We start from the raw sequence: 24,619 nt of genomic DNA, 5'->3' as shown, positions 1-24,619 counted from the left end.
AAGGAAAGAAAAAAAAAAGGAAAGGAAAAAAGAAAAAAAAAAGGAGAAAAAAAAAAGACGAAACTACCCAAAAATGCGCTGCTCGTCCGTGGGCGTTGGCCGCAGGCTCTGCGCTACCCGCGGTGCTCGGCGCTGCGCAGGGCGGCGCCCCCGAACTACATTTCCCAGCGGCCCCCGCGGCGCGGGCCGGAAGTGGCTGTGGGAGGACGGCGCGGACTCCATTTCCCGGCGCCCCTCGCGCGCGGCGGCCCCGCCGCCATTTCCCGTGGGTCCGCGCGGCGGCGGCGCCAAGATGGCGGCGGCGGCGGCGGCGGCGGGGGGCGGCGGGCCGGCGGCGCGGGAGCTGTTCGCTGAGGGGCTGCTGCAGTTCCTGCGGCCGGCGGTGCGGCAGCTCGACGGGCACGTGCACGCCGTCAGGTCCGGGAACGGGGGACCGGGACCGGCACCGGGCAGGGCAGGGCACGGGGGAGGCGGAGAACGGGACCGGGACCAGGGATGAGGGTCGGGAACGGGACCGGGAACGGGGCCGTGGGGCCAGGAGCGGGGACGGGGGGGGATGGGGGCGTGCCGAGAACGGGACCGGGACCAGGGCCGAGAGCTGGGAACGGGACCGGGAATGGGGTCACGGGACCGGCACCGGAGCCGAGGACCGGGGCCAGGGCCGCCGGGCCGGGGCAGTTTTGGGCCGTGAGGGGCTTTGGGGGGCACCTGGCAGCGGTGGGGGGGTGAGGGCGGGTCCCCACTGGGGTGGGGGACCGGGGCTGGGGGCCTTTGGGGTGCCTGGGGGGCCTCAGGGTGTCGGTAATGGGGGGGGGGGGGGAACGACACGGACCCTGCTGGAGGGGCGTGGGGGGTACGGAGGGCTCGGGCAGGGGGGCGCGGGGCGGGGGGAGGATTGGGGTCGGTAGGGGCTGGGGGTGCGGGACGGGTTCCAGGTCCTTGCCCCCAGCTCTGTCTCCTCCCCAGGGAGAGCCAGGTGGAGCTGCGGGAGCACATCGACAGCCTGGCCACAGGTGAGGAGGCACCGGGGGGGGCACCTGCGGGGCTGGGGTGGGGCCCGGTGGGGTTTGCCCCCCATGCCCTGAACCCCTCCCCCCTCCCCGCTCCTCTCGGCAGAGCTGTGCCGCATCAATGAGGACCAGAAAGTGGCGCTCGACCTCGACCCCTACGTGAAGAAGCTGCTGAACGCCCGGCGCAGGGTGGTGCTGGTCAACAACATCCTGCAGAACGCCCAGGTCAGAGCGCCGCAGGGCCGGGGAGGGGGCTGCAGCATTCGGGGGGGGGGGTCCCAGCCCCCTGTGCTGACGGCTGCTGCTCCCCCCCCCACCCTTCTCGAGCAGGAGCGGCTGCGGAGGCTGAACCACAGCGTGGCCAAGGAGACGGTGCGGAGGAAAGCCATGCTGGAGGCTGCCGGCGGCTACCCCCAGGGCCTGCCGGGCAAGTGAGGCTCCTGGCGCAGCACCGGGCCGGATCCGGGGCGGCTGCGCCCTTCCCTGGGGCGCTGGGACGGAGCTGGAGCAGCACCGACAGCGCTGGGCGCTGCCCCGCTGGGAGCAGGCACCGCCGAGGGGAGCAGGAATCCGTGTCCGCAGCACGGGGGGGGGATGAGGAGCCCCCCCCAGCGAGGCCGCGGTGCTGCAGCGGGTGCTCAGTGAGCTGGGGGCTGCGGCTGCTGCGGTTCCAGGGGTGCAGGCACTGAAATAAACGGCGGCGTGGTGCTCGCGCACCAGTGGAGCAGTGTGGGTCTGTAATGCTGCTCGGGTCGTGGGCTCGCTGCCAGCACCACCCAGCGTGGGGCTCAGCACCCCCCCCAGGCAGCGCCTGTCGAGGTCTGGACCCCCCCCCAGCCCTTTTTGGGAGCCCTTTCTGTGGCGTGCGTCTCCTCCCCGAGCACACAGAACACACTCAAAAGGGGGGAGGTTTTAATGCAAACCTATAAAAACACAAATACGAGGGGGTGGGGGGGGGCGCGGCAGCTGGCTGCGTTCACTCAGGATGCGCTCGGTCCTTCGCGTGGCTTCGTCCAGCGGCGAGGCGTGCTGCAGGGCACCGCAGGGAGCGCTGAGGGCAGAGCCAGGCCCCGGCCCCAACCCTTCCCTCCTGTTCCCTTCTCTGGGGGTGCCGTGGGACGCTCTGAGCGGGTTTTTACCTGGGCGAGTCACTCCTGAGTCTCCATGCTTTCCTCTTCCTCGCCTGCAGCGGGTTCTTCCTGGTTCTCCTCTTCCTCTTCTCCTTCTTTCTTCTCCGGAGGCTTTTCGTAAGCCTTCTCGGAAGGCGTCACTATCACTCCATCCCACGTGGACATTTCGGAAGCCAGGTCTGCGAAAAGCGGCGCTGAGCAGGCAGCTCACTGCCCCCCCCAGAGCTGTCGGGGTGCCCTCGGGCAGGACGAGCCCCGCTGCGGGGCCGTGCAGCAGCGCCGGGTGCCAGCAGAGGGAAGCACCGCGCCCCGCAGCGCCAGCCTGGAGCCCAGCAGCCTCCCCAACAGCCGCTCAAAGCTGCAGCTTCGCCTCCTCGCTCTCCTGGGCTTTATTAAACAGTTTCTCAGCAGCTCGCAGAACCAGGCCCGTTCCCCTGCAACGTTCCCAAGCCCCGCCTGGCCGCACCGTCCGTACTTACAGCTGGCGTCGCCCTCCTGGCCCAGGATTTTCCTGTAGCCTCCGTGCGAGAGGATGCGGACGAGCGTCTGCGCGGTGTAGCACACCATGTCCTGCGGCACGGGGGCGGGAGTCAGGGCGGGGACGGGTTTCGGCCCCTTCTCCCGCGGCAGACGAGGCGGCCCACCTGCTGCTCCAGGGTCATCACTGTGTGCACGCGGAAGTTGCCGCTCTCGCAGGGGTCGGTGATCCCGACGGAGCCGGGCAGGAAGAGCCCCGCCGCCAGGATCTGGAGGCAGCGCCTACAAGGACAAGCCCTCGATGTTTTTAGGAACCAGGCCGCTCCGCGAGGAGCCCGCTTTGCCTCCCCTCCGGGACGCCGCGCGCTCCGTGAAGCCCCGAGGGGCCTCCGCTTTTATTTGGCACGCTCCAAAGTGAGGGGGGAACATGGGGTTGTAGGGGCGAAACAGAGACAGACCTGTAGGCAATGTTGAGGGCCAGGGGCTGCCTGGTGGGGTTGTTCATCACGGCGTAGTGCCCCTGCGGAGGGAGGAGAAGCGTTAGGACAAGCCGGGCTTCCCGCACGGGAAGGGTGGGCAGCCCAAATCCTGCTGGAGCTGGTAGGAGCTGCTCCGAGCCGGAGCTCTGCAGCTGTGGGAAGTGACTGCAGCTGCAGCACGGCTGGCGCAGCTTCAGCTCCTGCCTTCGTGCGCTCACCAGCAGGTCCAGGATCCAGGGAGTGAGGGGCTCGAAGCCAGGGAACCGAATCCTCAGGTCTTTCAGCAGCCGGATCAAGACCTTCACCCTGGACAAGACGGCAAGAGCAGAGTTGGTAACGCATCACGCGCGTTCCTGCCGCAGGGCCGGGAGCTCTCCTTGCTCCCCGTTCTCTGGGAGGAGGATTCCAGCCAGGCCTCAAAGCCCCAACTTTTTACTTGAGGCCAAACTCACGTGGACTGCGAAGCGTTCTCCTCAAACCAGCGAGCGTGTCTGATGGCAGCCAGGGCGCTCTGCAGCACCTTGATGTCCACTGAAAGAAGCAGCGGAAACAGCCGGTTTTTCAACCGAAAGGCGAGCGGGTGCCAGGGGAGGCCGGGGGGAGCCCCCCCGGTGAGGGCAGCCACGCAGGGCCGGGCCAGCCGAGCCCTTACGGTGCAGTTCGGGGTCCAGCTTGCGCAAGTTGGGCGGCACCGTGGTGATGAGGATCTTCACCGTGGCGTCAGCCGAGCTGATCTCAAAGCCGGTCTCGTTGGTCAGCATGGTCAGGACTGGGGGGGAGGAAAATTCAAGTTCCTCTGAGGGGCTGCAAGACTTCACCAGCTCCCCGGGAGCACCTCAGCACAGGAAGGCAGATCCCCGCGCCGCGTGGAAGCGCCCTACCTTCGCTGGGGTCCTGCGCCCTCAGGCTCTCCACCACTTTGTTTCCCAAGGCCGCCACAGCTTCCACTGGGGAGCAGGAGGAGAGGTTCTTAGAGCAGGAGCGGGCGCTGCCCTCCCCCGGCAGCCCCGGGACGGATACTCACGCGTGGGTAAGATTTTCAGAATCACCACCAGATCGGCCACGTTGTGCCCCGTCGTCATGGTCCCCTTCTTGTAGGAGCCCACCTGGCGAACCTCCTCAATTTGCTGTTGGAAAGAAAAAAAAAATAATAAAGAATTAGCAAAACTAACGCACGTGCTGTGTTTTGGGGAGAGAGCAGGAATCTCTGAGCGGCTAAAAAAAAAACACAGGGTAATCCACCTGGGGCAAGGTTTGGCAGCTAGGCCACCAGCATCCCCCTAAAACATCTCCCCACGTCGAGTTTCCCAAGGGAACCGCCTCGACTCACCACCTCGAAAGTTCCCGGCGCCACAATGAGGTTGTCAATCACGTTGTTGATTTTGGTCACCAGGGAAAGAATGGAAGCCTGGAAAGGAATGCAAGATGGGTGGTAGAATCGAGCAGTTACCAACACGGTCTCGTGGAGCGCAGCACAAACGCAAACTAAAGATTAAATGCTCATTTAGAAAGCATTGTCCCAGAAATCTCTCGGATGCCTCTACTGCAGTACTTATTTCAGAGAGAAACGATTACTTTTTAGGCTAGCCACGGCCACTGCCAGCTACGTTCTCTGAACGAGTCTCTCTCTGCATCCCAGCTAGAAGACAAGGTGATTTTCTGCACGCCACCTGTTCAGCAGCAGTCGGTGCCAGGTCCTGGTTTCTCTTCAGCAAGGCCTCGCTGAAGGCGCTCTCATCAGCGGCGGGCTTTACCCGCGGGAAAGCCATCTCGCACTGAAACGGGACCAGACATCAGACCGCAGTGCCCAAGAAACAGACTTCGCCTCAACCTGCTCGCCGGCAGAGACTTAAACTTTTTATTTTTGTACTGTCCAGGGTTTGTTTCCTTCGTGACTGCCAATCTCGCTTCTCAGCTCATTGCTTTTCTGTTCTCAGAAGGGTGAACGGGAGCTGCCCGCCCTGCCCACGCCCCCTGCCATGCTCCGCCAGAGCAGCAGATCCTCAGGAACTGCCCAGGAGCCACCAGCACGGCCCACCTGGGCAGCTCCTGCACTGCGCGGTGCTTCCCAGCCAAAGAACGAAGCAGCGCAAGACAGAGGGGGACTAATTTAAGAACGGCTCCATCAACAAGGGCTTTTATTAGCTACGTGGCAGCCCCTTAAGAATAAGGCTTTGTTTGCGGGCAGCCAGAGCGTTGCGGTTGCTGTGACAGCACTCACAGCCCCAGGGCCTGGTAACCAAGGAGGAGCGAACTTGTTTTCCCTGAGTCGCGTGTCTGTGAGGGACAGATGCTCGGCAGGAGAAGGAATTGATTGCCTCCCGCAGGAGGTGGCAGAGGCGTGTTCCTGTTGGTCCTTGCGCGGACCAGCACCACAGGGCAGCCTGGAGGACGTCTGCCAGGTGAGCGACAGCTGTCACAGTAACGCATGACGCTCGTGCTACGGACACTTGGCAGAAGCTGGGGGCTTGGGAAGGTGGTGGGGTGCCTTAAGAAGCAGGGAAAAATCTCAATCAAGGTGTTGTTTTTGTGATTGCGATTACTCAACTGCATCCCAGTCATCCCGTGTGACACAAGTACTCCACACAATCCAAACCAACACAGTAAGTATTTCAGGTTAGTTACTGAGCCAACGGCATTTGCAGTGAACTCCTCTACTCCGGGTAAGCTAAAAGAAGTCAAACCATCAAACGGAGTCAGCACGCAACGTTTTTTAAACCGGCATCTTTAAACAAGGAAAAGCCCCACGGCCGTTGCCTGCAAACAGCTCCGGAGGGCTCGGTTTACTCACGACATAGAAATCAAAGGGGATGTGCGGCACAAAGGGCCGGAACCTAAAGGGGGGAGAGAAAAAAGCACTTTATTCTCCGCAGCAGCGCCCGTCTCCCACCCAGCCCACAGAGGTTCAGCCCCAAGCGGCAGGAAAGGCCCTACGCAGACACAGGGAAGCTCAACGCGCCCCCGACTCCCCCCGCTGCTACCCTGTGCTACACTGCCAGCCCCGGGCCCTGCCCTGCACCCCGGCAGCACGCCACAGGGGGCGGCTGCAGCCCCCCACCCCCTAGGCCTGCGCTGCTGGAGCCCCCCTGGCTAGAGCAGAAGCCAGACTCGCCCACTGCCAGGGCCTCCCCTGGAACCAAAGCGTCCGCCACGGCCTCGGCCTCGGTCGCCCCTGCGGGAGAAAAAGGAGAAAAGCGGCGTCAGAGAGGGGCCCCAGAGCCCCCTGAACCCCAAAGTCCCCGTGCCCTGTCCCCCGAACCCCAAAGCCCCCTGAGCCCCCCTGGCCCCGCCCCCCGTGCCCTAAAGTCCCCCGTGCCCTGTCCCCTGAGCCCCAAAGCCCTCCGGCCCGGCCCCCTGAGCCCCCTTGGCCTGGTCACCCAGGCCCCAAAGACCCCCCCTGCCTGGCCCCCAAGCCCCCCAAAGACCCCCCCGGCCCAGTCGCCCCCGAGCCCCCCCCACGCCCCAAAGCCCCCCGACCCGGTCCCGGAGCCCCCCAGAGCCCCCCGGTCCAGACGCTCCTGAGCCCCCCCAGGCCCCAAAGCCCCCCCAGTCCGGCCCCCAAAGCCCCCCGGGCCAGCCCCCGAGCCCCAAAGCCCCCTGGGCCCGGCCCCAAAGCCCCCCGAGCCCCCCCAGGCCTCAGAGCTCCCCGGGCCCGGCCCCCCGAGCCCCCCCGGCCTGGCCAGCCAGGCCCCAAAGCCCCCCCAAGCTCCCCAGCGCCCCCCGGCCCGGTCCCCCCGAGCCCCCCCGGCCCCGAAGCCCCCCGGGCCGGCCCCGCGCACCTCATGGCTCCTCCGCGCACAGCAACCAGCGCCCGCCGCCACCCCGCAGCAAGCCGCCCGCCCGTTGGCTGCCGCCCGCCGCCGGAGCTCAGCCGCACGCCGTTGGCTCAGGGCGACGTCGATCTAAGGTCGAAGCGGCCAATCGCGAGGCGATCCCGGGGAAGGGGGCGGGAGTGGGGGGGAGCCGCGATGCGCATGCGCCGGACCTGCCGCGGCCGCTGGAGGGGGCGCAATGTTCATGAATGGAGCGGGCGGAGGGAGCAGCGCGCATGCGCACTCTGTGAAGGAGCGGAGGGTGACGCTATATAGGGTGAAGGAGAGAAGCTTACACCGATAGCAGAGTGGCGCAGCGGAAGCGTGCTGGGCCCATAACCCAGAGGTCGATGGATCGAAACCATCCTCTGCTAGCACTATATTTTCTTCCATGTCCCGGGTGTCTTTTTTTAATTACCGTTTTAATTAAGGGATTTAATTACAGCCGCAGCCTCTGGCGCTCCCTAGTGCTTCTCCCCGACGACGCTGAGCCGCTGCAGCCCTGACCGGCGCACCCCGGCGGGCCGCGGGCATCCGCGGTGCTGGGAGCGCCCCGGGAGCCTCCCGTGTGCTGGGGGCCACGCGTGTCCGGGGGGGGGGCGAGCCCACGGAGCCGAACCCACGGAGCCGTGCCCGTCCCGCGGCGGGGCTCTCCGTGCCACCCTCCCGCTGCCTCCGCGGCCGTCGTGACCGGCGCAGGGCTGCGATTTTTTCCCCCCGCGGAGGTCGCGGCGACCCCGAAGCCCCCACGGAGCCCTCGGCCGGGGGGAGAGGCCGGAGGCTGCGGCCCCCCCCCCCCCAGGATCCCTCGGACCCCCACGCGTGGGTGCGGGCGGGCGGTGCTGAGCCCCGCGGGGAGCCCCGGCGCTGCTCCCCCGAGCCCGGCGCGGCGTGGGAGACGTGGGGGGGGGGGGGGGGGGGGGGGCAGGACGGGGGCCGGCACCCGGAGGAGTGGGGGGGGGGGTCCCACGGCCACGCCGCGCCCCGGGGGGGGGGTTCGGGGCGTTCCGCGCCGCCCTGCCCGGCGCTGGGGCCGTCGGGGCAGCCGCTGGGCGTCCCACCCGTGTCCGCGGCGTGGCGGAGCGCTGCGCTTCCCGCCCCCCGCGCCCCGCAGCGTGGATCCGCGCGGCTCCCGCTCCCGCGTGGGGTGTGCGGGGGGGGGGGGGGGGGAGGTCCGGGCTGCGAGGAACCCCTCGGTGCCGCGGGGCCGGGCAGGAAGGGGTTACCGGCGGTGGCTGGGAGCAGCCCTTTGTCACCGGCCCGGGGGGGCGGGGGGTGGCCAGGAAGGGCTCAGCCCGCCGCGGGGAGCCGCTGGCGGCGGGCGGCCGAGCGATGCTGGCGGTGCTGGCCGCGCTGTGCGGCGCGGGGCCGGGCGGCCGGGCGGCCGCGCTGACGCTGGCGGTGGTGCTGCCGGAGCGCAACGTGAGCTACCCGTGGGCATGGCCGCGCGTGGGGCCGGCCGTGCGCCTGGCCGCCGCCGCCGTCAACGGGCGAGCCGACCTGCTGGCCGGCCACACGCTGCGCTGGGTGTTCGGCAGCAGCGAGGACCGGCACGGGGTGTGCTCCGAGATGGCCGCCCCGCTGGCCGCCGTCGACCTGCGGCTCGCCCACCACCCCGCCGCCTTCGTGGGGCCCGGCTGCGTGTACACGGCGGCGCCCGTGGCGCGGTTCACCAGCCACTGGCGGCTGCCGCTGGTGACGGCGGGGGCCGAGGCGCACGGCTTCGACGACAAGCGGGAGGAATTCGGGCTCACCACCCGCGCCGGGCCGAGCCACCGCAAGCTGGGCGAGCTGGGCGTGCAGCTCCACCGCCGCTTCAACTGGACCCGCCGCGCCCTGCTGGTCTACTGGGACGAGAAGCTGGACGACCGGCCGTACTTCTTCGCCGCCGAGGGGCTCTACGTCCAGCTGCCCACGCTGCGCAACCTCACCGTCATGGACGTGGTGTTCCGCGACAAGGGCAACTACTCCTTCATCATCCAGGAGATCAAGCAGAAGGGGCGCAGTGAGTGCGGGGGTGGCGGGGCACGGCCGGGCGCGGCTCCCCTCGGGTCCCCGCGGCTCCCCACGGGTGTCCGGGGCTCCCCGGGGCCGTGCGCGGCTCGGCACGGCTGGGCACGGCTCCCCTCGGGTGGCCACGGCTCCCCACGGCCAGGCACGGCTCCCTAAGGGGCGTTCCTGGCTCTCTACAGGTGTTCCCGGCTCCCCGGGGTCGTGCGCTGCTCCCCGCGGCCGGGCACGGCTCCCCTCGGGTGTCCGCGGCTCTCCGCGGCCGGGCGCGGCTCCCCAGGGTCGTGCGCGGTCCCCAAGGGCGTGCACGGCTCGCCACTGCCGGGCGCGGCTTCCCTCGCGTGTCTGTGACTCCTCAAGGGCGTTCGTGGCTCCCCACAGGTGTCCACGGCTCCCCAAGGGCGCGCGCGGCTCCCCACGGGTGTCCGCGGCTCCCCTCGGACGTGCACAGCTCCCCAGGGTCCGTGGCTCCCCGCGGGTGTCCCCAGCTTCTCCCGTGTGTCCCCAGCTCCCCACGGGTGTCCGCGGCTCCCCACGGGCACCCCCAGCTCCCCACGGGTGTCCGCGGCTCCCCAGGGGCGCTCCCAGCCCGACCCTGCTGATCACGGCTTTGCCCGGCTGTGCGCGGGTGCGTGCGGAGCCCCCCCCGCGGGGAGCACGGGGCGCGGGACTGCACGGGGGGGCGCGGGCGTGCGGGGCTCCACACGCGTGTGCACAGCCCCACGCACGGCTCAGCACGGCCGGACACGCGTTGGCACGGGTGGGAGTGCCGCACGCCCGCAGCGCCCCGGCCCCGCACGCAGCCCCCCCGGCGGGGCGCTGGGCACCGGCCAGCCCTGGAGCGCGGCCCGGGCAGGGCCCCCCCCGCTGCCGCCCGCTTTCCGGGGGCGCCGCCTGCCCGGGGCTGGCACAGCAGGGGCACTGGCCCCCCGCTCCCGCCGGGCCGGAGCCGTCTGGGCGCCCCCCCCCCGGGAACGGCGGCTCCAGGGGCTGGCAGCGGCGGGCAACGTCCGCCCGACCCTGCTGTCCCTGCTGGGTGCTGTCTGGGGACCCGGCGGTGGCAGCCCGGTGACGCCGGGCAGCACCCCAGGGTGCTGCTGGGGGGAGCGGGCAGGGGGCGCAGGGCAGCGGCACCCACCAGGGTCCCGGCAAATAAATCTCGGCCGTCGATCGGGGCCGTGCGGAGGAGGAAACGGAGTCAGGAAAACAGGAAACCTCGGGCAGGGCCCGGCGGGGGCACGCGGGCGGGCAGCGGGCGCAGGACCCCCGCTCCCCCCAGCGTCCTGCTCGGTGCCCCCCAAGGACGCAGCAGCCCCCGGTCCCTGCTGCACGCCATGCTGGGTGGCACAGCCCAAGGCACGTCCCCCGCTGCGGGATGGGGGACCCTCGGGTCTGATAACGGGACGGGGCTGTTATTAAATCGCCCTAATTATCGCTGCCGGTCCGGCTGCTGCAAATCCAGACCCAGGCGCAGAGGGACTCGGGGTGCTGGGCTGAGGTCACCGTCCCCGTTTGGGGTTCACCGCCCAGGGTGGGGGGTCCGGTGCCATAAGCGGTCTCGCCCCGCGCAGTTGTCTACGTGTGCTGTGCGCCGGACACGCTGCGGGAGCTGATGCTGCAAGCCTGGCGCGAGGGGCTCACCCGCGGCGACTACGCCTTCTTCTACATCGACATCTTTGGGGCCAGCCTGCAGGGCAGCCACTTCCCCGAGCCCCAGAGGCCTTGGAAGCGGGGTGACCGTGATGACGCCAGCGCCCGGCAAGCCTTCGAGGTGAGCACCCCGGGATGCTGCACACGGGCAGGGACCCCCGCGTGCGTCCTCTTCTCCCCCCACGCGAGTGCCGGAGCTGCCCCAGCCTCCCCTGCCCGCCCGCTCCCTGCTGGCAGCCCCGGAGGAGGAAGGAAGCGAGATTAATTTCCCCAGGTCCCGGCTCCAGCGCTGCCCGGAGCTATTAATAGGCGCAGCACGAAGCCAGCCTGCCCCGGCCCCTGGGACTTGGGGGACCCCGTAACGGAGGGGAGCAGGCAGGGTCCCCGTCCCCGCTGCCAACTGCTCACCCCCGCCCCAGGCCGTCACCATCATCACCTACAAGGAGCCCGAAAACCCTGAGTACCGGCCCTTCCTGGCCCGGCTCAAGGAGGAGGCGCTCACCCACTTCAACTACACCATGAAGGACGGCTTGGTAGGGCACGGGGACAGGGCTGGGAAAGGTGGGGGGCATGGGATGGGGCTGCTGGGGGACAGGGGTGGAGCTGGGGATGTGGGATGGAGCTGGGGACAGGGGGACAGGGGATGGAGGCAGGGACACAGGGACATGGGATGGAGCTGGGGACGTTGGGGACAATAGGTGGAGACGGGGATGGAGCCAGAGACGAAGGGACAGGGGATAGAGCTGGGGACAAAGGGACACGGGATGGAGCTGGGGAAAAAGGGGACATGGGAGGGAGCTGGGGACAAAGGGACACGGGATGGAGCCAGGACTGCTGGGGATGAGGGGGTGCAGGATGACCTGGGGCTGCTGGGGACAAGAGGATGCGGGTCCCCGGCTGTGCCCTGTCCCCAGCCAGCTCCGTGCCCCCAGATGAACTTCATCGCTGCCGCCTTCCACGACGGGGTGCTGCTCTACGCCCAGGCCGTCAACGAGACGCTGGAGTGGGGTGGCTCCATCACCAACGCCTCCGCCATCACCCGCCAGATGTGGAACCGCACCTTCTATGGTGGGCGTCCTGTCCCCGTCCTGTCCCCAGCCCCATCCCGGACCCAGCCTTGTGCCCGGCCCCAGCAGGGCTGGGTGCTGCCCGCCCGCCACGCTCCCAGGCTGGTATTTTGGGATCGGAGCCAGCGGGATGGAGATTTACAGCCCGGTGCACGATGGAGCCACCATCCCCGCCAGCCCTGGCCCCGTGCCCCGTCCCCTGGCAGGGGTCCCTGGCTTGTCCCCGAGCCCCTCGCCCTCCGTCCCCAGGCGTCACCGGCTTCCTGAAGATTGACGAGAACGGGGACCGGGAGAGCGACTACTCCCTGTGGGACATGGACCCCGTGCGCGGTGACTTCCAGGTGAGAGCCAGCCCCAGCGCGGGGCCACCTCGGTCCCCAGGGGGCTACCGGGGGCCTCATCCCACCCGCGTCTCGTCCCCATCCCAGATCGTAGCCAACTACAATGGCACCACCAAGAAGATCCACATGGTGCCGGGGCGCGAGATCCACTGGCCGGGGAACAAGGTTCCCTCCGACGTCCCCCCCTGCGGCTTTGACAACAGTGACCCGCAGTGCCGCAAGGGTGAGCGGCGGGGGGTCAGCAGGGGGAGACCCCCGTCGGGGCAGGGGCCGGGGTGCCCACGAGCCCCTCACCGCCCTCCTCTCACCCCGCAGCCAGCCTGAGCACCCTGGAGGTGCTGTCCCTCGTGGTCAGCCTGATCCTCCTGGCCATCACCATCATCTCCTTCTTCATCTACAGGTGCGGGTACCGGGCTGGGGAGGGAGGAGGTGGCCCCCGCGGTGCTGTGTGCCCCAGGGGGTTGGGGGACCTCCGGGGGTCTCATCCTGCCCTCCTGCTTGCAGGAAGCTGCAGCTGGAGAAGGAGCTGGCGGCCGAGCTGTGGCGCATCCGCTGGGAGGACGTGCAGATGAGCAGCCTGGAGAAGCATCTGCGCAGCGCCGGGAGCAAGCTCACGCTGTCGCTGGTGAGCACCCAAAACGTCGCCAGACCCCCCCCCCCCGACAGTGGGGACAGGGATGGGGACAGGGACGGGCACAGGGACAAGCTCACCCCGCGTGCTTCCCACAGAGGGGCTCCAACTACGGCTCGCTGATGACCGCAGAGGGGCAGTTCCAGGTCTACGCCAAGACGGCGTACTACAAGGTACGGGGGCATGGGAGCGGGGCCGGGCGCCCACCACCCCACTGGGTGCTCCCCGCCCACCCAGCACCCACCACCTCGCCTGCCCCCAGGGCAACTTGGTGGCCGTGAAGCACCTCAACCGCAAGCGGATCGAGCTGACGCGCAAGGTCTTGTTCGAGCTGAAGCACGTAGGTGGAGCCGGTGGGGGGGACGGGGCACGGGGCAGGGTCCCCGGAGCGGGGCAGAGCCCGGCCCCACGGACCGCTGTCCCCTAGATGCGGGACGTCCAAAACGAGCACCTGACCCGCTTCATCGGCGCCTGCACCGACCCCCCAAACATCTGCATCCTGACCGAGTACTGCCCCCGCGGGAGCCTCCAGGTGCCAGCGGGGTCCCTGCTCCCCGATAGGAGCCCGTCACCCAGCATCGGGGCTGCACGGGGCCAGCACCCTGCCTTCGGGCTGCATCGCCCCGTGGGGCTGCCCGGGGTGGGGTAGAGCAGCGAGGTGACCCCCCTGCACCCCCAGGACATCCTGGAGAATGAGAGCATCACGCTGGACTGGATGTTCCGCTACTCCCTCACCCACGACATCGTTAAGGTAACGAGCTGCTTCCCATGGGGGTCTCCGCGGGGCGGGGGGACCGGGTCTGAGTGCCCTCCACCCATCCACCCATCCACCCATTCATCCACCCGTCCGTCCATCCATCTGTCCATCCACCCACCCGTCCATCCACCCGTCCATCCAACCATCCATCCACCCGTCCACCCATCCATCCATCTGTCCATCCATCCATCCATCCATCTGTCCATCCGTCCGTCCATCCATCCACCCATCCGTCCATCCAACCGTCCATCCACCCGTCCACCCATCCATCCATCTGTCCATCCGTCCGTCCATCCATCCGCCCATCCATCCATCCGTCCGTCCATCCACCCATCCACCCATCCATCCATCTGTCCAACCGTCCATCCACCCGTCCACCCATCCATCCATCTGTCCATCCGTCCGTCCATCCATCCGCCCATCCATCCATCCGTCCGTCCATCCACCCATCCACCCATCCATCCATCTGTCCATCCACCCATCCATCCATCTGTCCATCCATCCATCCATCCATCTGTCCATCCGTCCGTCCATCCATCCATCCGTCCGTCCACCTAACCATCCACCCAACCGTCCACCCACCCATCCATCCACCCATCCAGGGGATGCAGTTCCTGCACAATGGCGTCATCGTGTCCCACGGGAACCTCAAGTCCTCCAACTGCGTGGTGGACAGCCGCTTCGTGCTGAAGATCACCGACTACGGGCTGGAGAGCTTCCGCACGGCCCCCGACGGCGAGGACTCCCACGCGCTCTTCGCCAGTGAGCAGCGCCCCCGTGCCCTGCCGTCCCCGTCCCCGGGGTCCCTGCCCGGCCCGACCCCGTCCCTGGTGCCGCAGAGAAGCTGTGGACGGCGCCTGAGCTGCTGCGGATGGAGGCGCCGCCGGCGCGGGGCACGCAGAAGGGCGACGTGTACAGCTTCGGCATCATCCTGCAAGAGATCGCCCTGCGCAACGGCGTCTTCTACGTGGAGGGCATGGACCTGAGCCCCAAAGGTGGGAAGGGGATGGGGTGACGGCGCCGGGGAGGTGCTGAGGGGCGCTTGGACCCGTTGCGATGGGTGCTGGGACCTGTTATGGGGTCTTGGACCTGCTGTGATGAGTGCTGGGGCCTGGAATGGGGTGATGGGACCTGTTATGGGGTTTTGGACCTGCTCTGATGGGTGCTTGGACTTGTGATGGGTGCTTGGACCTGGGATGGGGTGATGAGACCTGCTATGGGGTCTTAGACTTGCTCTGATGGGTGCTTGGACCTGCTGCAATGGGATGCTGGGACCTGTTATAGGGTCTTGGACCTGCTATGGGGTCTTGGACTTGCTATGGGTTGCTTGGACCTGTTGTGATGGGTGCTTGGACCCACTGCGATGGGGTGCTGGGACCTGCGATGGGGTGCTGGGATTTGTTATGGGGTCTTGGACCTGCTGCTATGGGGTCTTGGACCTGCTATGGGGTCTTGGACTTGCTGTGCGGTGCTTGGACCTGCTGTGATGGGTGCTGGGACCTGCTATAGGGTCTTGGACCTACTGCAATGGATGCTTGGACCTGCTATGCAGTCTTGGACTTGTTATGGGGTTCTTGGACCTGCTGCTATGGGGTCTTGGACCTGCTGTGGGGTGCTTGGACTTGTGATGGGTGTTGGGACCTGCTGTGATGGGTGCTTGGACCCACTGCTGTGGGGTCATGGACCTGCTGATGGCTTCTTGGAGCCACTGCTGGGTGCCGGCCCTGCTGACGGGCGCGTGCCCCTCAGAGATCATCGAGCGGGTGAAGAGCGGCGAGCGCCCCAGCTTCCGCCCCTCAGCCAGCGTGGGGTGCCACCTGGAGGAGCTGGGCCAGCTGATGCAGCACTGCTGGGCCGAGGACGTCCTGGAGCGCCCCGACTTCAACCAGATCAAGGTCCAGCTCCGCAAGTTCAACAGGTGCCTGCACCTCCCGCCGTGCCCACCCCCCCCCCGGCCCCGGGAGCCGGGTGGTCCCCGACGTGTCCCCCCCCGCGGGCGCTGACCCCCTGCCCGCAGGGAGAGCAGCAGCAACATCCTGGACAACCTGCTGTCGCGCATGGAGCAGTACGCCAACAACCTGGAGGAGCTGGTGGAGGAGCGCACCCAGGCCTACCTGGAGGAGAAGCGCAAAGCCGAGGCTCTGCTCTACCAGATCCTGCCCCAGTGAGCTCCGGGGTGGGGGCCGGGGGCGTCCGTAACCCCCCTGGCATCAAGCACCCTGGGGCACCACGCCAGCACCCCCTGCCTGTTCCCCCAGTGTGTTCCCTGTGGGTGCTGTGCGTGGTTGGGGGTGCTTGGAGGGGCTGGGGGTCCCAAGGCTCCCCTAAGGCTTGGGGGTGATCAGAGGACCTGGGGATCCCTGGAGACCCCAAAGCCCCCCGGTGGCTTGGGGCTGGAGGTGACCAGAAGCTCTGGAGACCCCCCCATTCACCCCCCCTCCCCCATGGCTCACAATTCGGGGTGCCCCCAGGACCCCCAAGCGGTTCAGGGCAGCTCTGCAGGCTGGAGCCCCCCGGGACCCCAACACAGCTCAGGGCTGGGGACACCAGGGAGGGGTCTGGGGGCTGCACCCCCCCCTCACCCCAACCCCCCCACACCCCCAGCTCGGTGGCGGAGCAGCTGAAGCGGGGCGAGACGGTGCAGGCGGAGGCCTTCGACAGCGTCACCATCTACTTCAGTGACATCGTGGGCTTCACGGCGCTGTCAGCCGAGAGCACCCCCATGCAGGTGGTGACGCTGCTCAACGACCTCTACACCTGCTTCGACGCCATCATCGACAACTTCGACGTCTACAAGGTGAGGGCGCGCGCCCGCCGCGCCCCCCATCCCGGGGCGCCCCCGGAGCCGGCGGCGCACCCCCACGGCCCGCCGCCGTCCCCGCAGGTAGAGACCATCGGGGACGCCTACATGGTGGTGTCGGGGCTGCCGGTGCGCAACGGGAAGCTGCACGCCCGCGAGGTGGCCCGCATGGCGCTGGCGCTGCTGGACGCCGTCCGCTCCTTCAAGATCCGCCACCGCCCGCAGCAGCAGCTCAAGCTGCGCATCGGCATCCACACGGGTCAGCGGGACGGGGACGGGGATGGGGACAGGGCACACGTGTGGGTCGGTGGGGACAGGGATGGGGACGTGGCACCCATGTGGGTTGGTGGCATGGGGACGGGGATGGGGACACGGCACCCACGTGGGTCGGTGGGGACAGGGATGGGGATGTGGCACCCATGTGGGTCTGTGGGGATGGGGACGTGGTACCCATGTGGGTTGGTGGGGATGGAGACATGGCACCCATGTGGGTCAGTGGGGAGGGTGACGTGGCATCCCTGTGGGTTGGTGGGGACGGGGATAGGGATGTGGCACCCATGTGGGTCAGCGGCATGAGGGCGGGGATGGGGACACGGCACCCACGTGGGTCGGTGGGGATGGGGATGTGGCATCCCTGTGGGTCAGTAGGGACAGGGACAGGGATGGGGACATGGCACCCATGTTGGTCAGTGAGAATGGGGACAGGGACGTGGCACCCATGTGGGTTGGTGGGGATGGGGATGGGGACGTGCTACCCATGTGGGTCGGTGGGGACAGGGATGGGGATGTGGCACCCATGGGGGTCAGTGGGGACGGGGACACGGAACCCACGTGGGTCGGTGGGGACAGGGATGGGGATGGGGACGGGGTTGGTGGGGACGTGGATGGGGACATGGCACCCATATGTGTCTGTGGGGATGGGGACATGGCACCCACGTGGGTCGGTGGGGACAGGGATGGGGATGGGGATGTGGCATCCCTGTGCGTCAGTAGGGACGGGGACAGGGATGGGGACGTGGCACCTATGTGGGTCAGCGGCGCGGGGACAGGGACGGGGATGGGGACATGGCACCCACGTGGATTGGTGGGGATGGAGATGGGGATGTGGCACCCACACGGGTCAGCGGCGCGGGGACGGGGTGTCCACGTGGGTCAAAAGGGTGGGAATGGGGACACGGCCCCCACGTGGGTCAGTGGGCATGGGGACAGGGACGTGGCACCCACGTGCATCAAAAGGGTGGGACTGGGCACGTGGCACCCAGGCGGTTCGGCAGGGATGGTGACGGGGACACGGCATACCCGGGGGTCTGCGGGGTGGGGACAGGGACACGGCACCCACGCGGGTCACTGGGGATGAGGGCTCCCCGGCCCCCCACAGGCCAGCAGAGATGGGGGCACGGGGCACCCAACGGGGCTGGGGGGCACCCACCCCCTACGTGGAGCCGGGGGACAGGGGCGGAGGTGACACCAGCACCCAGGGGGCCACCAGGGGCCAGAGCCATTGGGGGGGGGGGGGAGCCGGGACAGGGCTGGGGGCCGCGGGGGGGCTCACTGGGGGTCACGCAGGGCCCGTCTGCGCCGGCGTGGTGGGTCTGAAGATGCCCCGGTACTGCCTCTTCGGGGACACGGTGAACACGGCCTCGCGCATGGAGTCCAACGGGGAAGGTGAAGGCAGCGGGGCCGGGGTGGGGGTGGGGGGCTGAGGGAGGGGTCCGGGCACCCATGGGTGCTGACGGGGCCGCCTCCGTCCAGCCCTGAAGATCCACATCTCGGCGGTGACCAAGGCTGTGCTGGAGGAGTTCGGCTGCTTCGAGCTGGAGCTGCGGGGGGACGTGGAGATGAAGGTGAGCCCCGGACCCCCCCCCCTCAGCGGGGACCCCCCCAGAGGGGTCCCCCGTGCGCTCCCCCCCCCCGAATTGGGTCCCCACCTGCATCCGTGTCCTGCAGCCCCCCTTGGGTGATGGGTGCCCCCTGCACCCAACCCTGCTGGGGCAATGGGTGCCCCCTGCACCCCCTCCCCCCCCCCCATTCCACCCACTGTGCCCCCCCCCCCAGCCCCACTGGGGGTCCCCAACCCCCCCCCACCCGACCCCCTCCTCTCCTGCAGGGCAAGGGCAAGGTGAGGACGTACTGGCTGCTGGGGGAGCGCGGGAGCAGCACCCGGGGCTGACGCCCCCACCGCACCCAGAGCCCCCCCACGGGGCCGGCACCCCCCCCCCCCACCCACCCACCCCAGGCTGGGGCCACACGGAGGGGGGGGCCCCGCTGCTGAGGCTGAACCCCGACTGCTCCACGGGTGGGGGCACCCCGAAGCCGGCGGGGGCATCGGCCGGGATGGGGCGCGGAGGAGCAGGCGGTGGCCGGGGGGGGGGGACACGGGGATGGCCCCGTGCCCCGGGTAGGGGTCGGTGCCCCCCCCCCCGGGCGGCGGGACGGGAGCGATGGAGCTCGGATTTTTGTAATAAAGCTGGTGTGTGCGCAGGTGCTTGGGTGTCCCCTGCTCCCGGGGGGGGGGCACTGGGTGTCCCCCCCCTACACCCCATGTCACCCTCCCGGGGGGGCGCTGGGTGTCCCCTGCACCTTGGTGCCACCCCCGCGCCCCCCTCCCTCCCCCCCAGCGTCCCCTGCACCAAATCTTTGCAGGGCAGCTCGAATTTGGGGAGGGGGCTGGGGGGGGGGGGGGCACCCCAGGCAGCGAGTTTTGGGATGGGGGGGTGTCTTGGGGGGGGGGGATGTGGGGTGCTGACGGCTTGGGGGGGGTGTCCACGGGGGGGGGGGTTGCAGGGAGGTGTTGGGGGGGTCCCGAGGGGGGTTGGGGGTCCCGGGATGGTCCCATCCGTGCCCGCTTTGAGCGAGGTTTGGTGGTCCCGGGGGTCTGGGGGGGGGTTTGGTGGTCCCGGAGGTCCCGGGGGTCCCGGCTGAGCCCGCCCTGGGGGGGTTCCGGGGGGGTTTGGGGCTCCTGGGGGGGTCCCGGAGGTGTCGGGGGGGGTTGTGGGGCCCGGGAGGGTCCGGGGGTCTCGGGGGGGGCCCGTCCGTGCCCGCCCTGGGTTGGGTTTGGGGGTCCCGGGGGGGTCCCGGAGGTCCCGTGGGGGTCCCGGGGTTCCCGGCCGTGCCCCCCGCCCTGGCTCACCCCGCGGCGCCCCCCCCAGCAGTGGGCGGGGCTCGCCCGCGGCTCGGCCCCGCCCCCTCCTCCCCATTGGCCGCCCCTCCGCGCGCGGCCCCGCCCCTTCTCTCCTCCTCCCGGCGCTGCCACTCAAACCCCGCTCTCCACCGCCATTGGCCTGCCGGCCGCGGGGGCGGGCGCTTCCGGCGGCGGGCTCTTCCTCTTCCCGCCGGGCCCTCCCGTCCCTCTCCCGGTGACTTCCGGCCGGTGCCGCTGGGCGGGGGGCGCGGAGCCGCCGCCCTCCCCCCGCTCGCGGACCCCCCCCGGCCGCGCTCGGACCCCCGAGCCCCCCCCGGCCCCCCCCCCCCGCCGGGGCCTTGTCCCCCCGGGGCTCACCGGGAGCCTCCGTCCCGCGCCCCCCGGTGCCTCCCGGTGCCCCCACAGCCCGCAGGGGGGGCCGAGGCCTGGTCGAAGAGCAGCCCCCCCGGTGTGTGCGCCGCCCCCCGTGCCCCTCCCCCCCGTGTCCCCCCGGGCCGGGGGTGCCCCCCCCCCCACCTCCCGGTTCGCCGCCGCCCCCCCTCCGGTGCAGGAGCGGGGGGGGCTCCCGGGGGGGTTTCGCCCTCAGCGCCCCCCCCAAAAAAAAAAAACAAACCCAAAACACCCCCCGGTGAGGAGAGGCAGGGCGGGGGCACCGCTGGGCTCTGCACGGGGGGCTGAAGGGGGGGCTGCTGCTGTCGGGTGAGCGCCCCCCCCCGCGACCCTCCAGCCCCCCTCTCCCGGTAGGGCCCCCCCGCCCCCCCGTTAGGGGCCCCCCCCGGCAGCCATGGAGCTGCAGAAGGGGAAGGGGGGAGCGGCAGGAGGAGGAGGAGGAGGGAAGTTGCTGGTCTCCACTCTTCTGGATGCCAAGGATGAGTTGGAGGAGGTAGGTGCCCGGGGCGGGGGGGCTTGGGGGGGGGACGGGGGGGGGGGACAGGGAGTGGGCAGCGGGCAGGGGGCGCACCCAGCACCCCCCCCACACCCAGCACCCCCCCCCACCCAGCACCCCCTCCCACACACACCGTCCCCGTGTTCTCAGCCCCCCCCATTTACAGCAGTGCACCCCCCCTCCCCCCAGCTCGCCTGGGGCATGAAGCGGGGGGGGGGGGGGGGGGGGCGGTGAGCAGGGGTTGGGGTCTGCCCAGGACCACCGGGGGCTGGGGAGGAGCCCCCCCGGGAGCCCTGCACCGCCCCTGGCCCCTCTGCTTCACCCCTGGTGCTCGGGGGGAGCCCTGGGACCGTCCCCGAGGCAGCACGGGGCCCCCGTGTGCCCCTCCAAGCAGCTGGGGGGGGCAGGGGGGGGCCGGGTCTTTATTGCGTGGTGGGAACCGGCGGGTCCGAAGCTCCCGAAGCAGCATGGCTTGGGGAAAAAACACCGCTGGGTTTGGGTCTTAGGAGGAAAAACAGGGTGGTGACGGGAAGGGCTCGGTCCCGAGGTGTGTTTCTGGTCCCTCCACGCGCTCAGCGGGCTGCGTGTGGGCTTCGGGGCCCGGCCAGGTCTGCACGGAGCCTTCCCAGCAGGGTCCGAGGCTGCCCCGAGCTTGGTGCCGTGGGCGGAACGAGGGGGCTTCCAGAGAGTTCTCCTCGGTTCTGCCTCCCGCCCCGCGAGGAAGTCACGTTTCCAGCAAAAAAGCTCGGCGCGAAGGAACGAGGCTCGGGCGTCGTTCGCGCTCCCGAGTGCGGCAGCGCCGATGGACTGAGGGCCACGGGTTTGTTTCTCGTGCTAAAGCTCCAGCCACAGGGGAGGGCCACGTGTGGTTGCTGCGCGTCAAGGTTTCGACGGTGCCAAGCTCGGAAAAATCTCCCGCAGCCTTCCTGGGGGTGGGGGCCGCGGGTCGGGCAGAGCGAGGTGCCTGGGAGGGCTGGAGCTCGTAAAAAACATCTCGTCCCTGGTGTTGGTGCGGAGAAATCGTCCTCTCGGCTGGCCAGGGGGCTTGGTAGAGCTCGGTGCTGGGACGTGAGCTGCTGAAACTGCTCCGGGGTAGAAATCGGGTTCTCGAACAGCCTCGCAGCAGCGGGCTGCTGCCTCCTGCTCGGCCCCAGAAGCAAACGCCAAGCCCTGATCCCATCGGCGGGGCTCGGATCAAAGGCTTCGTCTGGTGCTGGGCTTCCTCGCCAGGCTCTCCTGGTGGCTCATTGGCTGCGTTACCTGCCAACAAGTTGTCTTACTTCGCACCGGGGCTTTTCCCGGCGCTGTCTCTCAGCCGCGGGGTCTTGTCCTCCCTTTCAAGGAATTCGTCCGCTTTAGAGCGGGGATTTTCATGGGTTTTGCCCCATTGCTCCCGCATAATGCCGGCGCCGGGCCTCGAACAAAGCCCGTCCCACAAAGGCATTATCCGTGCCTTACTGACCGGTACGTCTTCTTTCATATTGCACAACTGTCGACCCCTGTCCCAACAGCGTCTGCTCCGCAGCCCCTTTGATATGCAAAGGAGTCGCTAAATCAGGCCCCAAATCCGTGCGCCCGGCTTGCGTTTTAATCAAGAGATGCCCGCGCAGAAATAACCTCCTGGAACTTGCCTGCTGCCTGCCTTACGCCACATTCCCTGCTTGTCCCCGGGGCCACCAGGGCCGCGTTCCTGCCACCGGGCCTCGGGTTTTGCACGGGAGGGGCGGCCGAGCCCCGCTGTGTTCTGCCGTTCCTGAGCGAGCCGATCTCTTCCGGCACGCGGAGCCGCGTGGGAGCCGTCGGTGGGCTCGGCACGTACCGGGGGAGGCGGCGCAGGGGCTGCGTTGGCTGCTTCAGAGCTATCTCTGAGCAGCCCAAAGCCATCGGCTCCAGGAGAAGTAATTTGCAAAAGCCCTGCTAAAAAAAACCGCTCCCGATTTCTCAAGTGGAGCGGAAGGTTCTGCCGCGCACTCCTCCGAAGTCGCACCTGTGCCGCCACGAAGCACCGCGGGCCGGGGTGGCCTCCCATCACTTCGCGACCGGGGCTGCTTGCCTGAAAACACCCGCTGCTGCTCTTTGTTCTCGGCCAGAAGTCCCGCGGGCGCCGAGCAGCTCCAGCAGCAGGTTTCCGGGCTGCCGAGCGGCGGCGAGGGGCCTTGCGGAGACCCGGGGCTGCTGCGGCTCCTGCTCGGAGGGAGCTCCTGCAAATCAGCCTGTGCCTCGGCCTCGGGTCTAAATGACATCAGAATTACCGTCACTGAACAAGAACATTCACTTTTGGGCTCTTCGGGTCCCCGAAGCGGTCGCCTCCCAGGCTGGGAGGGGGTTTGGGGGCTCGCTGGGTTTTGGGCCCAGCCCTGACGTTGGCTCTCGTCTTTTTTTCAGAGGCTGGAGAGGTGCGTGGGCATCGTCACGTCGCTGACCAGTGGGCTGTCGGAGAGGGAGGCCAACGATGCCCTCAACGCTCACGTAAGTGTCGCCTCCCGGGCGGATGAGAGGCCCTGCCCGGCAGAAATCGCTCGAGGTGCATTGCGCCCGCGCGCGTCCCCGAGAGGCCGCGCCGCCCAGGAGCGAGCGCAAAGAGCAGGCGGGCGTCGAGAGGCTGGGGGATGGAGCCTGCCGCCTTCTCCCTGTTCTCAACCTGTCAAGGATTCTCAGAGCTGTTGTGGTTAAAAGGCAAAAGGGCGGCGCTCTCATCCTCGTCCGGCAGCGCATCAGGGAGCGGAGCCGGGGCGCAGCTCTCGCTGCGTGTGTCCCTGTCCAGTGTGCGAGCGCCGCGCACGCCCGCGGCTCTGTGCACATGCTCCTGGCGTTGGCATTTCTCGGGTATTTTTGTCCTCCTGCACCGCTCAGGTCAGCTTTTTCTTGGCCTCCAAACAGCCAGGCTCCAGCCCGCTGGAAGGGGCAGGTTCAGTCCCTCTGGTGAAGGATGGAGCATTTATTTCTAACTCTGCCTCGGCTTAAAATACTTGCCAGCGGGCTGCAGACGTTACCGTATAAGGAGAACTGTCGTGTGACATCTTAATGGGCTCCCTGACTTGTTAGTTGTGTTTTTCCCTCCCCAGAACACCTTGGGCTCTTGGAATCAGTGGTAAAACATTGCCTCCCCCTTAATGGGGAAAAAGCTGGCGACCCAGGCTGGACCCAAGGCTTGGAAGCTATGAAATGCTGTCCCACGAGGACGAACAGGCTGTAGGGGGCTGGAAGGAGAGAGCCCCCACGGGTCCCCAGCGGCAGGAGAGGGCTCGGGGCTCCTGCCGGGCTCCTGATCTGCTGGGTTCGGGGCGTTTTGTTCCGACGGTGCCGCCAAAATCCCTGCAAGGCTCTCTGTGCCGCGAGGGGTTCGCCCCGGCGTTAACCTCACCGGTGTGTACCGGTGCCGGGGAGGCCTCGTGCGCTTTGTGTCCCTTTGTGATCCTGCCCTGAGCTCCTCGAGGGCTGCTGGCTGCCCCGCTGAGCACCCGTTGCGCAGCCTCGAGGGAGGTTTCCCTCCCCTCGTTGCTTTCCTCTGACATCCCCCGACCTGCTCACAGGCGGCGCGTGCTTTTTCTCCCGCAGATATGCAAGGGCACCCCCCAGCACGAGGAGATTTGCCTGGGTCTTTTCACTCTGGTCTTGACCGAACCTGCTCAGGCGCAGAAGGTAAGGCACGCGCGCGCCCGCCGCAAGTTTCTTCCCGAGGGGTTTTTTGCTCTCCAGGCAGCCGGGGATCTGGAGAGGTGCTTCTGGGGAGGTTTTTGGTCTCGTGCAGACACCAGCAGGCGCCTGGCTGCGGTCCTCAGCGCCGAGCCCTGTTTATTGTAGCAGGGCAATGACTCTGCTTGGACCATTTCTGGTTTTGTTACGTCCACGTGGCACAGGCGCTGCAGCAGCTGCTGCTGGGGGAATGCAGACGCTGCCACCAGGGAAGGGAGCTTGGCTGGGTTCTCTCGCAGCCCTAGAATTAATTGTTTTTCATTGTGGGAGGCGAGCACTGAGTCTTCGAGAAACCATAAACCCTTTCTCAGCTTCTGCCTGGCCTTTGGAGGCCCAGAACAGATTTGTGGGCTGGGGGCTGGGCGTAGATGCCTACAGAAATAATCGTTTAGACTCTCGAGGAGAAGAAACACGTTCAGTTCCTGGAGAAAATTGCATATTAGCAGGTCGCTTCTGTTAATTTCACAGACCGGGTTTAATTTTTAAATAACTTTTTAATGCTGCTCTACACTGTGATTTTTAAAACTGCTGTTAGTTACCCACGTGAAGATGAATGCTTTGTGTTTTGAAGACCTTGGAGGAGGGTTGGGCAGCGTTGCTGCTAAATGGGGGAGCCCGGGGAGGGAGCTGCAGTCGGTGTTCTGTTGGAGGAACCAGACCCGGTTGTAGCAGCACAAAAGGAAAACCAAAAGCACCGCTGGAAGGGCTGCGCGTGGCAAGAGGTACCCGGG

The 24,619-nt window shown here is 68.1% G+C and overlaps 4 protein-coding genes across 6 annotated transcripts in view; 3 read left to right on the top strand and 1 right to left on the bottom strand.

Annotated features, from left to right (window-relative positions):
- The first annotated feature begins 3 nt into the window (after nt 1–3).
- On the top strand, nt 4–1,726 carry SNAPIN (SNAP associated protein). The gene is made up of 4 exons (XM_083813740.1): nt 4–417; nt 967–1,013; nt 1,117–1,235; nt 1,341–1,726. Exons 1-4 carry the CDS (start codon nt 74–76, stop codon nt 1,443–1,445), a joined length of 615 nt encoding a protein of 204 aa, XP_083669866.1. The 5' UTR covers nt 4–73; the 3' UTR covers nt 1,446–1,726.
- A 181-nt stretch (nt 1,727–1,907) lies between these two features.
- Nucleotides 1,908–6,967, bottom strand: ILF2 (interleukin enhancer binding factor 2). 3 transcript variants are annotated; one of them, XM_083813738.1, is made up of 15 exons: nt 6,876–6,967; nt 6,229–6,268; nt 5,888–5,932; nt 4,767–4,871; nt 4,427–4,504; nt 4,121–4,223; nt 3,978–4,043; nt 3,749–3,865; nt 3,549–3,627; nt 3,315–3,402; nt 3,076–3,137; nt 2,785–2,899; nt 2,620–2,710; nt 2,150–2,319; nt 1,908–2,039 (listed from the first exon to the last, which is right to left on the bottom strand). In XM_083813738.1, the coding sequence occupies exons 1-14, from the start codon at nt 6,878–6,880 to the stop codon at nt 2,159–2,161; spliced, it is 1,155 nt and encodes a 384-aa protein (XP_083669864.1). In that variant the 5' UTR covers nt 6,881–6,967; the 3' UTR covers nt 1,908–2,039; nt 2,150–2,158. The 3 variants fall into 3 exon arrangements, with proteins under 3 accessions (XP_083669864.1, XP_083669863.1, XP_083669865.1); XM_083813737.1 differs by having other exon boundaries at nt 5,888–5,930; nt 6,209–6,268; nt 6,876–6,953; XM_083813739.1 differs by lacking the exons at nt 6,229–6,268; nt 6,876–6,967 and adding an exon at nt 5,645–5,764 and having other exon boundaries at nt 5,888–5,912.
- Nucleotides 6,968–8,163: 1,196 nt separating this feature from the next.
- On the top strand, nt 8,164–18,478 carry NPR1 (natriuretic peptide receptor 1). The gene is made up of 21 exons (XM_083813413.1): nt 8,164–8,913; nt 10,490–10,689; nt 10,988–11,101; nt 11,501–11,636; nt 11,885–11,976; nt 12,064–12,199; nt 12,292–12,376; nt 12,481–12,601; nt 12,706–12,780; nt 12,870–12,947; nt 13,035–13,139; nt 13,287–13,358; nt 13,967–14,126; nt 14,204–14,359; nt 15,114–15,282; nt 15,382–15,528; nt 15,969–16,161; nt 16,249–16,423; nt 17,731–17,829; nt 17,917–18,008; nt 18,272–18,478. Exons 1-21 carry the CDS (start codon nt 8,241–8,243, stop codon nt 18,332–18,334), a joined length of 3,141 nt encoding a protein of 1,046 aa, XP_083669539.1. The 5' UTR covers nt 8,164–8,240; the 3' UTR covers nt 18,335–18,478.
- Nucleotides 18,479–19,589: 1,111 nt separating this feature from the next.
- Nucleotides 19,590–24,619, top strand: part of INTS3 (integrator complex subunit 3) — a 39,483-nt gene continuing 34,453 nt past the window's right edge. Inside the window, exons 1-3 of the mRNA XM_083813833.1 lie at nt 19,590–20,189; nt 22,578–22,661; nt 23,751–23,834. Coding sequence (XP_083669959.1) covers nt 20,091–20,189; nt 22,578–22,661; nt 23,751–23,834 — 267 coding nt within the window. The 5' untranslated portion in view covers nt 19,590–20,090. The remainder of the gene's footprint in view (nt 20,190–22,577; nt 22,662–23,750; nt 23,835–24,619) is intronic.

This window comes from Anser anser (genome assembly GCF_964211835.1).
Source record: "Anser anser genome assembly, chromosome: 28".
Classification (NCBI taxonomy): domain Eukaryota; kingdom Metazoa; phylum Chordata; class Aves; order Anseriformes; family Anatidae; genus Anser; species Anser anser.
The sequence above is the reverse complement of the archived record's forward strand: the minus strand, read 5'-3'. Positions and strand labels throughout refer to the sequence as shown.

Coding starts and splice junctions, on each gene's coding strand:
- NPR1 (XM_083813413.1), top strand. CDS start 8,241: ATGCTGGCGGTGCTGGCCGCGCTGTGCGGCGCGGGGCCGGGCGGCCGG. Junction 11,102..11,500: donor ACACCATGAAGGACGGCTTG/GTAGGGCACGGG, acceptor CCGTGCCCCCAG/ATGAACTTCATCGCTGCCGC. Junction 12,377..12,480: donor ATCTCCTTCTTCATCTACAG/GTGCGGGTACCG, acceptor TCCTGCTTGCAG/GAAGCTGCAGCTGGAGAAGG.
- ILF2 (XM_083813737.1), bottom strand. Junction 4,224..4,426: donor CGCCGGGAACTTTCGAGGTG/GTGAGTCGAGGC, acceptor TCTTTCCAACAG/CAAATTGAGGAGGTTCGCCA. Junction 2,900..3,075: donor GCCCTCAACATTGCCTACAG/GTCTGTCTCTGT, acceptor TTGTCCTTGTAG/GCGCTGCCTCCAGATCCTGG.
- SNAPIN (XM_083813740.1), top strand. CDS start 74: ATGCGCTGCTCGTCCGTGGGCGTTGGCCGCAGGCTCTGCGCTACCCGC. Junction 1,014..1,116: donor CATCGACAGCCTGGCCACAG/GTGAGGAGGCAC, acceptor TCCTCTCGGCAG/AGCTGTGCCGCATCAATGAG. Junction 1,236..1,340: donor ACATCCTGCAGAACGCCCAG/GTCAGAGCGCCG, acceptor CTTCTCGAGCAG/GAGCGGCTGCGGAGGCTGAA.